We start from the raw sequence: 16,641 nt of genomic DNA on the forward strand, positions 1-16,641 counted from the left end.
CAAAGTCAAATAAAGACTGACTTGGCATCTGCAGGGTGTGGATTAGACTCCATATCCATGTGTAATTCCCATCACAGAGTATATTCAAAACCAGAGATGAACCAAAGGACACATCTAGAGAATGTGTGTGGAACACATCTGTATCATTATTGACAGGCTGAGTACTTCCCCTTTTAATGTTGCCCAATGTTTGCTATTTAAGACTGGTTTTTTGTTGTTTATAGTTTATCTTTAAAGACAGAAACTGAAACTATTTGTGCCAGATGTTTTTCCAGCTACATTTTATCCAAAGCAATCCAGTCATTTCCAAGAATAAGGCTAATGAAAAACAGATGATTTCCTTCAGTCAAAATCCACATATAATGTTTTAAAGCAGCACGGTATACTTTGGAGAGTAGAGAGACAGAGCTTAAGGGGAGGGGAATTGAGGTTAAAGAGGGATATACTTGCTGTAGTTCTTGTGCAAATCTACTTAATTTTGTCCAACCTGTATGCCTTTAACAAAGGTCATCTGCACCCAGTTATGAAACACTTGGGTTGGAACAGAGAGAACTCAGGACAGATGGAAGGTAGAAGGTGCAGATAGGGCTGAATGCAAAGTCAAGAGAGCTGCTGCTACCAGAGATGTGGTGTGTAGCACTCTGCACACTCCTGCCAGGGGAAGGACGCTGGAAACCAGCCGTTTGCAGGGCAAACAGGCACCCAACGGCATGCTCCAGGCTGAATGTTTTCTGAGGTTTTGTTCACACCGGTCACAATTTTCAGTGTAAGAAATATTGCCCAGTTGTTACTGATTGCTAGTTACTTCCACCGTGTGTAAAAATCGGTATTGCCACTGTTAGCCCCATTTCCACCTGTGGGAGTACTTACCAAGGCTAACGTTCTAACAATACGCCATGGAAAAGTGCGACACAAAGTAGTAAGAGTGTTGCAGCTGCCCCCTCCCTGGCAGTGCTCCAGGCCAGGATGAACGGGTCTTTGAGCAACCCCGTCTAGTGGAAAGTGCCCGTGCGCGGGGCAGGGGATGGGAACCAGAGGAGCAGTAAGTTCCCTTCCTGCCCGCACCCACCGCAAGCCTGTGACTGCGATGTGAGCAGCGCGGTGCGCAGCCAGCAGCCTGCGGTGCGACCGGAGCTCGCTCACCCCAGCTCCCCGGCAGGCTGTGCGCTGCCCACCGCGACGCCCCCCGCAGCCGCTGCCTCCGCAGCCTGGGCAGCGCCCCCCGGCGGCAAGCGCCACGGCGGGGAGCGGCCAGGGCCCGACGCTAGCACGGCCCCAGCCAGCGGAAGGCGCTCTGCGCGCCGCGGTGCCTCCTCTGCCGGAAGCAACGTTGTTTTCTCCTTCCTGTGCGCCGGAAGTTTCGCCGTTTCCCCGCACCGTAGGGGGAAGCTGTCGTGCGTCTTCGGCGCTTCCTCCTCTGCTGGCTGCGCCGGCCGGCGGTGGGTTGCCGCCTGCTTACCCTGGCTGCAGTGGTAGCGGTGCCGGGGGGCCCCGCGGGCTGGGTGAGCACAGCCGCACGCGGAGGGGAGGGTGGGTGCGTTCCTGCCGCCAGCGCCGTGTCCCTGCAGGCCTCGGCAGCCGCCCCCGGGCAGGGTGGGCTGCGGCCCTGTCACCCCCTCCGGCACGGCGGAGCCCGGCCGGGGTGTGAGCATCAGGAGGCCCAGGAGGAGTGAATTCGCTCCGTTTTCATGCTTCCCAATCGCGTGTGTGCCTCTCTCCAGGTACAGAAAGTGTTTATAGGGTGTGTGGGGTTGTTTTGTATATAGGCGTGTGTGGTGGTTCTGGGTGCGCAGTTGCTGAAAGCGTAAATGGTCTTTAACAGCAGTGCCCATTTAGGAGTGCTGTTAGGCCAAATGTGAATGAAAAGAAGGTAATGCTGGGGCAGAAGGCGGGATTCGGAGCATTAGAATAAGATAAAGAGTGAAAAGTTGTATTTCTTTAGAAATCTTTAAAGAGGGCAAGCCTTTCCAGGCTGTGGAACAGACTTCAGACAAAACAGGCAGACTAATTTTTGTCTATTAGTGCACTTCAATTAGACAGAGAGATTTTCTCTGCATGTTTTAGGGAGTGTCCCTTTACCAGCAGCACACCCATGTATTATGCCACATCACATCTCAGTTAATCCTGTCTTGATTAATATGCATGTTGAGTTTGTAAACACAGCAAATCCTGCTGTCAGGTTTGTAGGTGGTTCTGTTGGCTCTGCCTCTGTAGGAATACAGCAGCAAAACCAGTGAGCTGTGGGGAAAGTGATGTAATGCAGAGAATGCTTCAGGTTTTGGCCTGGAATTCGTACGTGTTAAACCCCTGGGCTAAATGTCATTCAGATCCATATTTTTGTTTGTTTAAAGATGGTCTCAGATTACAAAGGAATGTGGGTTTTGATAACATTGATGCAACTTATTCTCTCAACAGTTTCCATATGCATGGATATCACCTGATTCTTCTTACAAGAGATTAAATTGTGTGTAAACCTACTCTAAACATGAGTGGCTCCAAGCCTGATATTCTGTGGGCCCCGCACCATGTTGACAGATTTGTTGTGTGTGATTCGGAATTGAGCCTTTATCACATTGACTCTGCTGTAAGTTCAGAACTCAAGGCGGGGTCCTTGCGGTTATCGGAAGAAACAACAGCTACGCTATTGTCCATAAATTCAGATACACCGTACATGAAATGTGTGGCTTGGTATCCAAAGTACGATCCTGAATGCCTCCTTGCTGTTGGACAGGCCAATGGTCGAGTGGTTCTTACTAGCCTAGGTCAAGACCACAACTCAAAATGTAAAGATTTAATAGGCAAAGAATTTGTTCCCAAACATGCGCGGCAATGCAACACCCTCGCGTGGAACCCACTGGATAGTAATTGGCTTGCTGCTGGGTTAGATAAACATCGGGCTGACTTCTCAGTGCTGATCTGGGATATCAGTAGCAAATATGCCTCAGAGACTGCGGTTGCTACAGAGAAAGTAAGACTTTCATCAGGAGATGCAGAAGCAGGACTGCTAGTAACAAAGCCATTATATGAATTAGGTCAGAACGATGCTTGCCTCTCTCTGTGTTGGCTTCCACGGGATCAGAAGCTGCTTTTAGCTGGAATGCATCGAAATCTGGCTATTTTTGATCTGAGGAACACAAGCCAAAAAATATTTGTAAACACTAAGGCTGTCCAGGGAGTGACTGTTGATCCCTATTTCCACGATCGTGTAGCTTCCTTCTATGAAGGTCAGGTTGCCATATGGGATTTAAGAAAGTTTGAAAAGCCTGTTTTGACCTTGACAGAGCAGCCAAAACCCTTAACAAAAGTTGCGTGGTGTCCAACAAGAACAGGACTGCTAGCTACTTTAACAAGGGATAGTAATATCATTAGACTGTATGACATGCAGCATACTCCCACCCCTATTGGAGATGAAACTGAGCCAACAATAATTGAAAGAAGTGTCCAACCATGTGAAAACTACATTGCTTCATTTGCCTGGCATCCCACAAGTCAAAATCGAATGGTAGTAGTGACTCCCAACAGGACTATGTCTGACTTCACAGTTTTTGAAAGAATTTCTCTTGCATGGAGTCCAGTGACCTCTTTAATGTGGGCTTGTGGACGACATTTATATGAGTGTACAGAAGAAGGAAAGGCTAGTTCCTTGGAAAAAGACATAGCAACCAAAATGCGGCTCAGAGCTCTGTCAAGGTATGGTCTTGATACTGAGCAAGTTTGGAGAAATCACCTCCTAGCTGGAAATGAAGATCCTCAGCTGAAATCACTTTGGTACACTCTGCATTATATCCTTTATTTTATATCCTGAAGAAGTAATATACCTTTATATGTAAACCACTTCTATGAAATTCTTGAAAATCTTTAAATATAATGCAACATCCTGTAAATACTTTGTATGTGTTAATATAATGTGATTTTAAATTAGAAAAGAAAAAAGTTTTTAAACACTTGGGAAAAAAATTAAGCTTCCTATACATGAAAATACTTATGAAGCAGTACACTGAAGATATGGATCAAAAACTTACAGGAAACAAAGGTCCCTTAGTTTATGCTGGCATTAAATCAATTGTGAAGTCATCTTTGGGTAAGAATATTCCAACTTTGATAAGTTCTGTTGTAATATGTTTACAGAATGATGCACTCATGGGTTTGCCTTTAAAAGTTGTTGAAAGAGGCTATTTTAAAATACAGAAACAAAGTATTTCTGTTTGTGTTTTAATACATGTAAGTTAACAGTTTATGATACAGTAATTCCAAGAATTTTCAGTGTTCTTGGAAAGTCAGTAACAACGAAAAAAAGTATCCTTGGAGGTAAATCTTCAACTGAACTATTTGGCATGTGGTTTGTGACTGTGGCACTGAAAATTCTTGTGCCCCACTTAACTGTTACATTTTTTTGAAGTGAGACATAGAGGTGTATTCTTTACTGTGGTCACTGTCTAGAACATTTGTATAACTATGTTTAAATAACCTGTCTGGACATCTCATGCCTCTCATGCGCAGAGAAGTTTTCATTGGGGTAATCTAATAGTTGAATCTTTCCTTCTTTATTCGTTATGTCTCTTATTAATATTATGCTCCTTGGAGCAAAAAAGTAACTCTTCAGTGATGGGAAGGCTTCTAGCACATGGGTGCTTGCTAAGAAAAGAACTGGTAGAACAGGTGCTAGGCTGTATTATGTATTTTCAAATTGGACATACTGACAGCTCCTGTCAACTGTAATGGGAACTTCCAAAGAGGTAGAGGATGGAAAAGTCCCTTTGGGGGATATGTGACAAGTTACAATGCATGATTTTTGCAGATCAAAATAATTTTGTGTATGCTGCTCCTTATCATGGAGTTTTTTGTAAAGTTCTAAAATATGATACTCAGCTTTATGATGGAAATCAAAGTGTTGTGTTGTCATGGCAATTTAAATTGTGATTTAAGCATAATTTAACTTATTTCCCATTTCTAGGAACAACAGAGAACCTCAGGCACAGCAGGAGTGGATCTGATAGACAGGCAGATATTATTCAGTATCTGAGTGAGGAGAGATCCTTGGCTTTGCAGCTTTGTGGGTGGATAAAGAAGGGAACAGACTTAGATGTGGAACCTTTTCTAAATTCATTGGAACAGGAAGGAGACTGGGAGCGAGCTGCTGCTGTAGCACTTTTCAACTTGGACATACGGCGATCAATACAAATTCTAAATAAAGGGGCTTCCTCAGGAAAAGGTGTGTTTAGTATCGTATTTTGGTATTGCATCACCTTAGTAGATTTTTTTGTGTGTGTGTGAAAACAGAGTTATATAGCATGGAAATATGCCTGTTGTCTTACAGGTACTTGAAGTAGTTGTATTGGAGCCTGAGAATCTGGCAAATCCTGATATTTCACTCCTCAAACTATCATAAGCATTACTTTTTAGTTAAGATAGATTGTCTGTTTCAATTTCCTACTGATACATACCACAGAAGGTGTTCCATTCAGAAGCAGTTGAATTCTTTTGTTTTAATGGAGTTGCATCGTGGCTAGATGTCATGTATATCTGCTTCTGTTCAGCTGTATGCCGCTTTCTGCTGGTACAACAGCTGTGGAATAACTGAAATGTAATACTCAGGCTCTGCAGAAAACATTTGATTTTAAGTAATATTTGGTAAGAGTTGCAGTGTATGAGAGAAAAGTTAAGACAATGGAGCCAGGAGATGGAGGTATTTTTGTTCTGTTTTCTTGCCAGTATTCCTCCTACAACTCCAGTTTGCATCTGTTTTTTTTGCATCTTTTCAAGGACGGGTTGAACGAAGCCTTGCGTGGCATGCTTTAGTGTGAGGTGTCCCTGCCCATGGCAGGGGGGTTGGAACTAGAAGATCTTGAGGTCCTTTCCAACCCTAACTATTCTATGATTCTATGATCTTTGTTCTCATTAAATTTAAGACTGTCTTGCCACTAAAGTGGGTAGGTGAGACATAAAGGGAGCTGTTCAGGTTCTTTTATTTCAGGTTCTTTTATTTTTAATATTTCCCCCTTTTTGGTGGGGGAAGTGTGTGCTTTTCATGGGGAAAGTTCAGAGTAGAGACATGCTGCCTTTTGATTCAAAAAATAAACTTTGTGGCAGAATTAATATCTAGATGAAATAGATTTGATGTTTTTAGGAAACTTGTTAACATTAGGCTGCTGTATGCAATTGTCATCCTTCAGCTAGGTCAGCTGAGTGATGGCTACATATGTTTTCACTTCTTGTGAATATGAATTATGATAAAGACAATCTTATCACAGTGATAGGAACACATTTAGCAGTTCAAAACTATTTAAAAATATTTCAACAACCAGAGTGTTGTGGCTTAAAATGTAACTCTGGCTGTCATGCATGTGGGCTTGTGTCTTCTAGAGCTGTTAATCTTACCTGAACAAAGGCATTTAAAGCAGACACTAACAAATTATAGTGTATGCATGTTTTATTTTAGTTAGTTCAACTACGGTTTGTCTTGCATCCTGACAGAATGTTCTATTTGAAACTGATGCTTTCAATTATGGTTTTAATTGGATTTTTTAAACTTGACTATTGTTTCACTGTTTGTTTTTAATTAATCAGGTGATTTGAACCTTAATGTTGTGGCAATGGCTCTATCAGGCTACACAGATGAGAAGAACTCACTTTGGAGAGAAATGTGCAGTACTCTTAGACTGCAATTGAACAACCCCTACTTGTGTGCTATGTTTGCTTTCCTTACAAGTGAGTCTGGTTCCTATGATGGTGTTTTGGTGAGTAAATTTCTGTTAAAAATGCTTTAAGTAATAGGTGCCTATATATGTGTGTCTGTGTGTGTGCGCACATATATGTAGGGGAAGTGCTTTATACCCAATGAATTAATTAGAATGTATTGATTTCTCCTGATACTGTTGGATAATATTTTTTTTCTGCTAAACAGACATATTAGTGAATAAAACATGCATAAACAGAGAAAATACTCAGTATAGCTTACACATTTTTTAGAGGATTTTTTTTTTTTTAGCATGGAGTTACTGAACTACTAGAAATAGGTTATCAAAATAATTTAAGCAGGGGGAAAAGGGGAACAGAGGTTAATAATGGAAAAGCACAAAACAGTAAGTGCAGGGGATTTTGCAGGAGTTTCATCAGCTGTATATGCATTGGATTGTATTTTTTCTTGTGAAACTACTCTGTTAACTGTTTCAACACAGTGAAATTATTTTAAATAAAAATCTTCTGAATGTGGTATAAAATTGCCATGTGAAGAACAAACTAAATCTTTAATTATGAGATACTTTGAGCCTTTGGAGGAGTAATATACTCCATCCTTGGTTAAATAAATACAGAAATACTGGATTCTATAGGAATTATTTAACTCAAGGGAGGACTCCTGTAATGCAACAGGATAATTGGACCAAACCCACTGAAAAGAAAGTTGTTATGAGATATGATGCTTTTAGGGTATTTAAAAAAAAAACAAAAAAAAAACAAACAGAAAAAAATTTAAGAAACCCAAAGGAGAGAAACTTGAGGTTTTTTTCTTCAAGGGTGAATGTTCTGGTTCTCTGGATTTTATGTAATAATTTTATGGTTTTTTATTTATGAATCAGAAACTGACACATCACAAGGTGGGCTGTTTGGTTTGGGTTTTTTTTTTCTTGTTTTGTTTTAATTTTTACTTCAGTGAGACCTGTTGAAGATTTTGCCAAGCACATCTCCTTGTTTTGGCAGTGTCAATCACAATTTCTATTCTGAGAACATCAGGAGGGAAAATACAGACACAGCCCAGTACTGGAATTTTATCTAGTCAAGGATTTATTTCTTTTTTTTCCCTTCAGTGTTACTCCTAGTAGAAGGATTAAAAAGCAGAAAATAAATATTATTGCATTTCTGCACCTTGAGTGCCAATATTCTTGTGAGAAACCCGTGTTCTGGGTGTTTGGAATTAGTTTTTAGTTGTTTGAGGGTTTGTTTTGTTTTGTTTTGTTTGTTTGTTTAGTAACTTTTAGTCATGATTTTTAGAAAGGAATTGGTGGTTAGACTAGTCATTTTGTAAATATGGTAAATGAAGGTTCGTTTGTTTTCCTTCCCTCTGTGACTTGGTGGCAGTCTTAGCTGTATGTGCTAGAAGCTCTAAGTCCAGTTCTACATGACCTGCAAAGTTTCTTTTTTTTTTTTTTTTTTTTTAGAGTTTCATTAACCTTGTAGGATGTTTTATACCAGGTTTTCCTGACATTTGAGCAGATTATTCCTGTACCTAGTCTTGCTCTGGTACCTGTACCTGAGTATCAGTGATTAATCTCAGATTTAGTGTTTGCTTTCTTCAGATGTGCCATTTTCTTTGTACATAATTAATTTCATAGTATTACCTATACAATAGTGCAAATGATCTGACTTTTACAAACAATGGATTGGCAAGGTGGAAACTTCTATGTGATGGTAGTATTTCTGTGTTTCTCTCCAAAGTATGAAAATAACGTAGCTGTACGAGACAGAGTGGCATTTGCTTGCAAGTTCCTCAATGATGCTCAGGTAAGTTTGTGGTTGCACATTTAAGCAAACTGTAAGGCTGGGCTTTATTTAGAGGCGGAAGAAACTCTAGGGTGGAGGGATGAACAACAGAAGCAGTAAGTCGTGAGTGATTTATCTCATTGCAATAGGATATAATCTGGTCTTCAGTTTGTAGCTTCAGCTTGATTTTTTGTTATTGTTTTTCTTGTTTGGGGGTTTTATTAATACTCATTACATGCTAGTTTGCTAAATGCTGTTGCATTACCTTTATGTCTGTTTTTCTTGAATATTTGTACTTAGTATTTATTGCCAGATGCTTATATTCAAATTAAGGCTTGGCTTTACAGCAGGAATGTTTTCTTTTAAATTCACTAAAGTATTTAAATATGTAACCTACCTCTTTGCTCTTCCTATCAGGAGGCGTAAAAGTTTGTTGATAAATACTTGAATTCTTGCAATACAATAGATATAGCCATATATTTTTTTCTGTGTAACGTCCAGCAAGCAGTATGTTCTGTTAGCAGCTGACACTCTTAAATCTATTCAAATCATGAAAGTTTTGTCATATGCCAATGTATGACAAAAGTTAGGAAAGGAGTTAGGAAAGGCTGAATAGATGGCAAAAGTTAAGTAAATTTTCTGTTTTATAGCTGAACAGGTTTATTGAAAAGCTGACGAATGAAATGAAAGATGCTGGGAATTTGGAGGGAATACTGTTAACAGGGCTGACAAAAGATGGAGTTGACTTGATGGAAAGTTACGTTGACAGAACGGGAGATGTCCAGACAGCAAGCTATTGCATGCTACAGGTTAGTGTTTCACTCATATCTTTATAGAGGAGAACTAAATACATTTTATGTAGCAGAATAATATTGCCTCTTGTGAGCTAAAAAGTATTTTCTATAATCACTTGGGACAATATATATCATGTGTGTTTTGTGGAATCATCTGAAACAATCAGTGTTAACTATGAATATGTATCTTCACTCTCCCTGGTTGAGATAGCTTGAGAAGATAGTAGGGGAAAGAGGCAAAAAGTAGCCCTTTTCACTAGCTGAGCTGGGAATACACATTCCCCTGCTTATTGCTGGTGTATTTTCAGAGAAGTTCATTCATTTTTTTTTGCTTCCAGGATTTTGACAGAGAACTGAGGTGAGTTTTTTGTTTGTCTGTAGGCATTGGGTTTGGGCTTTTTTATGATGGACTTGTCTCAGTCCTTACAGTTGCAGCTATTGCCAACACCATGTTTAACTGCATATGTAATCATAACAATGATTAGAATGTGTTATGTGACAGAATTTTGTAATACTTCATCTGACAGACATAAGTTTTTAGGAGGACCCGGCAGCACAAGTACTTTCAAGCAGCAGCAGACTGGAGAAAAAAATTATGTTACAGTTTAACAGAAAATTTATCTTTTTCTAAACAAACTACACTATCATTTCTCATATCTTATAGTACACTTTGTAAAGCCTTTCTCAGAAGTAAGTAATACGTATTGTGTATCTTCAGCATGTCTGACATTTTTCCCTGCCTGCTTTAGGGTTCTCCATCAGAAGTACTTAAGGATGAGAGGGTTCAGTACTGGATTGAGAACTACAGAAATCTTTTAGATGCTTGGAGATTTTGGCATAAACGTGCAGAATTTGATATCCATAGGAGTAAGCTGGATCCCAGTTCGAAACCTTTAGCCCAGGTAAATATAATTCTTGTATGAAGTATGACCAGTCCAGAAAGGAAGGTGGCCTGGTACTTCTATAGAAAAAAGTTGCTGGCTGCACATTGGCTTTCATGAGGATTCATGTGCAGAAGAAAGATTTCAGCTAAGGCTGCCCTAAAAATGGAGCTGTACTGTGGGTTGTTTTTGTTGTTGTTGTGGTGAGGTGTTTTTGCTTTTTGGTTTTTTTTTTCCCTCCAGATTTTTTTTTTTTTTTTTTTTACACTTGATAACTGTTTTGACAGAGTGCAGAACTATAGTAAAAAATCTACATTTCTTCATCTCTAATCTAGGAAGTCACTTTTCCTCCTTTTTCTTTTCATATTTTTATATTTTTTTTTCTGTCTGTAGACCTTTTCCTCTCAAGTACCAGGTTGTCTTTTAGAAACTGAATCTTTTCAACACTGTTTTTCTGAGAAAACTGTTTGGGTTCGTTTTTCCTCCCATGATTCAGCAACAGGGTGACGATGATGTTGAAACCAGGGAGTTGAACCAAGAACTAGTTCAGATTGGCTCTGTTTTAATTGAGGTGGACCTCAAAGCTGTTTTGAAGCTCTTGAACCCTAAACTGAAAGTGAACAACAACTTTCATTATCAGTTCTGAACATGAGCTAAACCAAAACCTAACGCCCTGTCCAAATGCTATCTACTTAACATCTGATGGCATTTTTAGCCAAGTTGTTCTTACCACAGCACTTTCTGCTCTGTTACATCTGCTGCATTTGTGCGCTATAAACCTGAAGGCCCAACGGTTTCTGAGGAAGGCTATTTTTGAATTAATGTATCCATTGCAGCTGTTTAAAGAGAGCTGCATCCATGGTGCTCCAAGCAGGAGGGAGTTTACTGCTCTTTCCTTATGTGATCAACATAAACAGCTCCTAAAGAGTTTAAAACGTGCTCCTTGGTATTAAGTCAGAACTTGTAGCATAAGGTACAAAGAGAAAGATTATTAGGAAATTTCTCATGTTTGAGACTGGTCATAGAGTAGGTTACCTGACTATAAGGAAGGACAGACCAGATTTAATTATACAGTAATTAGAGCATATAGAATCATAGAATAGTTAGGGTTGGAAAGGACCTCAAGACCATCTAGTTCCAACCCCCCTGCCATGGACAGGGACACCTCACACTAAACCGTCCCACACAAGGCTACATCCAACCTGGCCTTGAACACCGCCAGGGATGGAGCACTCACAACCTCCCTGGGCAACCGATTCCAGTGTCTCACCACCCTAACAGGAAAGAATTTCCTCCTTATATCCAATTTAAACTTCCCCTGTTTAAGTTTTAACCCGTTACCCCTTGTCCTGTCACTACAGTCCCTGATGAAGAGTCCCTCCCCAGCATCCCTATAGGCCCCCTTCAGATACTGGAAGGCTGCTATTAGGTCCTCATGCAGCCTTCTCTTCTCCAGGCTGAGAACTTCCGCAGCCTGTCTTCATATGGGAGGTGCTCCAGTCCCCTGATCATCCTCGTGGCCCTCCTCTGGACTTGTTCCAGCAGTTATTAGAGTAAACTTAGTTTCTTTCATGACTGCAGATACAGCTTTTTATTATCTTAAATAATACCTTCGCAAGTTGTCATAATTCTGCATGTTTTCATGTGCTTTTGAAGTAAGTGATCAAGGCCTACTTCTCAGGACTGTGTGGCACATCTATAAGCCAAGATGGTAGAAACTCCTTCACAAGTCACCTTGGCTTTCCAGGCCACTGTCTAGAATATGTCTAGAATAAGTGTTCACTAGCTTGAACAAATTCACTCATAGGTGTAGCAAAAACATAACCAAACAAAAAAATTAATGGGTTTTTGTTCTCTTTAGGTGTTTGTGAGTTGCAATTTCTGTGGAAAATCAATCTCTTACAGCTGTTCAGCTATTCCTCATCAGGGACGAGGTTTCAGCCAATACGGAGTTAGTGGTTCACCAACAAAGTCAAAAGTTACAAGCTGTCCTGGTTGCCGTAAACCCCTTCCTCGCTGTGCACTTTGCTTGATAAATATGGGAACACCAGTTTCCAGCTGTCCAGGTATGACCTAGTGCATTTTAGTTAATAAGCTGGAGTACTTGTTAGAGGCCTAATTGGCAGTTCCCATTGGATGATCTTCTGTTGCACCTTTTTCTTTGCATCTGTACTCATTCTGTAAATACTCATTTGAGGGAGGAAGACTGTAATTGAAAACGCATTTATATCCCATCTGATTTTTATGATGAAACCTGTGTCTCAGCCCTTTGGTGTCAGACAGTTTGCACAGTTACTGGGTTCTTACTTCTCTTTTTCTGACTTCTCTGGCTCTTCTCAGGCCACTTCTTCGCATAATGTTGCTAATTTCACATTTATTCTAATAGTGTTACAGGGACTGAAATATAAAAGAAGCATAATGATTTACGAGCATGTTTGGGGGGGTGGGTTTGCTTTTGCACAGGAGGATCCAAGTCAGATGAAAAGGTGGATCTCAGCAAAGACAAGAAATTAGCGCAGTTCAACAACTGGTTTACTTGGTGTCACAACTGTAGGCATGGTGGACATGCTGGGCACATGCTTAGCTGGTTCAGGTAAGCTGATGTTAAAATTTTTCTTCCTTCACATGTCTGTGCTGCACTGAGCAGGACGTGCCTCCTTTGCTGTATCTATTATTATCATGTTTTGTTGGGTTAGAACATACGCAAAACTTTGTTATGATGCTGAGTTTTTCTGAGCTACAATTAAGTATGTGCCCCTAAATTACTGTTAGTTTTATTTTACCCATTTTTTTCTTTTTTCTACTATTGCTATCCAGGGACCATACTGAGTGCCCAGTTTCTGCCTGCTCTTGTAAGTGTATGCAGCTGGATACAACAGGGAATCTCATTCCAGCAGAGACTGTCCAGGCATAAATATTGCTTGGAAACGTGAGGTTTTCTTGTGGGTCTCCATCATAGCCCAAGCATATATTTTATGACAAAGGTCACTTACTGACTCTGAAAAAATAAATTGCTGTCGGGTTAGTAAAATGCTGTGTGTATGACTGTGCTTGGTAGAGGCAGGTATTCGTGAAATGAGCCTCTGGGTGTGGTATGTGGTCCTTTTTCAGAGGATTGAAGCAGTTCAGCTCAAAAGCACTCCTGGAATTGTGGACTCTTTGGATTTCCTGAAATCTGAAGAACTTTTAATAAAAAGGCTTTCAGGGTAGTGCTGGTTGGCCCTTGTATTTGTTTTCCAAACAAACCAGTGTTTATATGCTATCAAAGTGGGCCTTCAAAATAAACACCTCAAAAGTGTTCTTCACAAGATGCAAAGTGACTCTTCCATTGTTTGATCACACTTTCTTGTATGCAAATGGGTTTCCTTGAAAGTTCATTCAAAGTGCCGCTGTTAATTGTATTCTGAAGACTTATTTTAAAGAGAAATCAATTTCTTTCTGCTCCCACATTTTGTTAATAGTAAAGCAGCATGTTTGCAGTTCAAGGTCTTAATTTACCTACATACCTAGCTGATGTGAATTTTAATGCTAAAGAATTGGGGGTTTGTCTCCTAGTGACATCTATCCCAGAGAAGAGTTCCTTGAAAAGCCATGTCTGTTTCAGTGCAGAGTGCAGGTAAACCATGGGGAGGTTTCATTTGATTAATTTTTAATGTAGTACTGTGAAGATCTGAAATCTCAAGGACTGGAGACTTGTAAATATTTAAGTTTTAAACTACATGCTGAATTTTGCCTTCAAATGTATTTGAGGACTTTTGAATAGTCAGCATTTCCCTGTACTTGTGAAATATACTGGGAAGTGTGAAATGAACCTATATAAATCCTGCTTCTGGTCACTAGTGGACACCAGTCTGTTCCATAAAGGCTGCACAATTTTTGGTCATTGAACCAAAGTAGTTCTAGATGTTACCAGCTGGAATTAGGGTTATTTATTAACTTGAGAGGGATTCAGTGCTATTTTGCTAATGCTGTTCTAGGAGCTGATTGGTATTGTTGTCCTTAATTTTACAGGCAACAAAATTCACACAAATTAGGGAAAAAAAAACCTGTTTTAAGGTATGTGATAATAACATCAGTTTACTTGGTGTGTGTTTATTTACTGGTAGAAACAGTATATGAGTTACTTAACACTTGCGTACTATGAAATACTAAATGGAATGCTAGCAATAAACTGGTGCTGTATTGCCAGGACCGTGAAAATGGCTGTTTTAAAAGAGAGTATATTGTAATATACCACTAGTTCAAAGTGCTCTAGTGTAGTTGCAACATGATAGAATGTAGAAGTGTTTTCTGCAGATGTACACAGTTCCATTCAGGGCTTTGAGTTGTGTCTTATGGTTTAGCGCTAATGTTGTAATACGTCTTCTACATTTATTCTGACCTAAAATTCTTGCCTAATTGACAAAGATCTTTTTTAAGCTAAAATCTAAGAGGTACTTGATATTTGTAGGCATGGGAGAGCAGTTACTTTTTTTTCTTGTTGGAAGTATTTATTTCGTTTTCCAGTATATTTGCACACTTCATGTTGCTGTTGAAGAGCTCTTCAAAATGTTCTCCATTTATAAATGTAACCTGGGGTTTACTGTATCATACCCTATTTATATAAATACAGGCAATAAAACTTCTGCTTTATGGAAATGAGGATTTGTAAGTGTCAAGGATATGTTTTTATTCCTCTGTAGTAACAACATGTAGTAAATTTTCCTGATATTTCCATGCCCGGGTGAACACAACTATTAACTTACATTGTCTCATTTTTTTATGAAAACTGATTTGTAATGTTTTCAACTTGACTATACCTGTTCCTGTCAAATTCTATCATTTCATTAAACTAGGTGCTTGCTTTGATATTCGGCATGTTTTTGAAAGGTTTTGTATTATGAACGTGTCTGTATTCCAGTACAGTATAACTACCAGTTTTGGCTGTTGTAATTGGTAATCGGGCTCTCAGACAACTCCACTATTTACAAAGTAAGAGGTGTGTGGTTTTTAATGACTTTTTTTCTGGTTTTGCTTTTACATTTAAAAAAGCCGTGATTTTGGGGGTGATCTGTTGTCTCCTCACAAAAATGATAGCTCCAGACATTTTATTGGCTGCAGTTACATTTACTGTTTTCTCATATCTGCTTAAATCTTAGTTAACTAGGTGAAAGTGGCCTTGAGTGCCAATGATTTGACACTGTGGTTCATGCTGGTTACATTTCTGTATTTTAATTTCATTATATGCTCGAGCCTTGCCTCCCTTCCCTGATTAAGCACAAGCACTTCCTCATTGTATGCACAGGATCCTTGCATGTGAGTACAACATGAGTCGTACATGTGCCCCTGCCGGAGAAAGGACAGTGGAGCAGTCCTGATGATGGTGACCAGGGTCAGCTAGGAGTTTAGTGATTGCCAGGCAAGTATGCAGTGATATCCCAGATGAGGCTTCTCTTCGTGCATGATGCACTGTTGCATTCTGGTGCCCTCCCCTGGGCATCCTCACTAGAAGGGAATTTCTGTCCTCTGGCAGACACCCTTTCTATACAACATTTGTTTTCTAGTTATGTTTCCTTAGATTAGGATCCTGCCAACTCTCCTAGATGTTACAGGAGCAGGCAATGTGGCAGTGTTCCCCATGCCAAAGTTAGGAAGGCTGTTCCAAACCTTCCCTTGGGAAGTGCAGGGTCGAAAAAGCCAGGTCCCTAAGATCAGTCACAAGTGTGGTGGGAGCTGCAGGCTCACTGCTGTGCTACAAATGACAAGAACTTCTCCCAGTCAGCCCTGTTATGTCATTCTTATACTCTCCCAGATTCCCATCCTTTACCACACCCACATCCTCCCAAAGCAACTGCTGGCTCCTATTTACACCTTCCATTACTGGATCTTCTGCTGTCCTGTTTTTGGTGACACGCCTCTTCTGTGTTTGTGATAGAATTGCTCTGGTGACTCCCCTATGGTCTGTAACACATGAAGCCACTATTTCCTATTTTATTATCTACCAGGTCTGGCAGTTTCTCACACCTTCACCTTGTTAGTGCTATCCTAACAGACAGCAGGCTCCATGGCTATTCCTTTCCCTTGGATACATGGAGTGACTGGCAGTTTCCCACAGCTGATAAGTGCATACGTGACCTGAGTATTGTTTTAACATCAAGAATATTTCACAGTTCCATGCATCACTGTCTTACTGGTACAGCCATATAGCCAGGGTAGGCCATTTATTCACAACCCTTGACAGGGTATCGAGAAGCAGATGAAGAGCATGTAGTGGAAACTTGGAGTTGTACACTGCTTGCCTAGCCATGTATCATTGTTGCTTGACTGTGTAAGTAAGAGTCTTGACCAACAAAGAGAAACTGGAGCATTTCCCACTTGAATGCATTAAAACTTTTACAAACAGGCCCACACATCCGAGGATGGTCGCTGTGGAGGTAAAGTCCTGTAGCCATCTAGCAGTAAACTGGTTTATCAGGCCTGGATGATGTTTGCTTAGTAACTGCATGTAA

The 16,641-nt window shown here is 40.2% G+C and overlaps 1 protein-coding gene across 3 annotated transcripts; it reads left to right on the top strand.

Annotated features, from left to right (window-relative positions):
* The first annotated feature begins 1,414 nt into the window (after positions 1-1,414).
* Positions 1,415-15,006, top strand: MIOS (meiosis regulator for oocyte development). 3 transcript variants are annotated; one of them, XM_065666194.1, is made up of 11 exons: positions 1,415-1,721; positions 2,416-3,782; positions 3,983-4,081; positions 4,955-5,212; positions 6,568-6,737; positions 8,434-8,499; positions 9,129-9,287; positions 10,022-10,174; positions 12,015-12,219; positions 12,617-12,746; positions 12,971-15,006. In XM_065666194.1, the coding sequence occupies exons 2-11, from the start codon at positions 2,486-2,488 to the stop codon at positions 13,065-13,067; spliced, it is 2,634 nt and encodes an 877-aa protein (XP_065522266.1). In that variant the 5' UTR covers positions 1,415-1,721; positions 2,416-2,485; the 3' UTR covers positions 13,068-15,006. The 3 variants fall into 3 exon arrangements, with proteins under 3 accessions (XP_065522266.1, XP_065522267.1, XP_065522268.1); XM_065666195.1 differs by having other exon boundaries at positions 1,415-1,502; XM_065666196.1 differs by lacking the exons at positions 12,617-12,746; positions 12,971-15,006 and having other exon boundaries at positions 12,059-12,210.
* The last annotated feature ends 1,635 nt before the right edge of the window (positions 15,007-16,641 follow it).

Source organism: Lathamus discolor, chromosome 2 (genome assembly GCF_037157495.1).
Source record: "Lathamus discolor isolate bLatDis1 chromosome 2, bLatDis1.hap1, whole genome shotgun sequence".
NCBI classification, from domain to species: Eukaryota; Metazoa; Chordata; class Aves; order Psittaciformes; family Psittacidae; genus Lathamus; species Lathamus discolor.

Excerpts from the sequence above, each read along its gene's own strand:
- MIOS (XM_065666194.1), top strand. The coding sequence starts at position 2,486 with ATGAGTGGCTCCAAGCCTGATATTCTGTGGGCCCCGCACCATGTTGAC. Across the intron at positions 3,783-3,982 it reads ACTTTGGTACACTCTGCATT|TTATGAAGCAGTACACTGAA; the intron begins ATATCCTTTATT and ends ACATGAAAATAC. Across the intron at positions 4,082-4,954 it reads AATTGTGAAGTCATCTTTGG|GAACAACAGAGAACCTCAGG; the intron begins GTAAGAATATTC and ends TCCCATTTCTAG.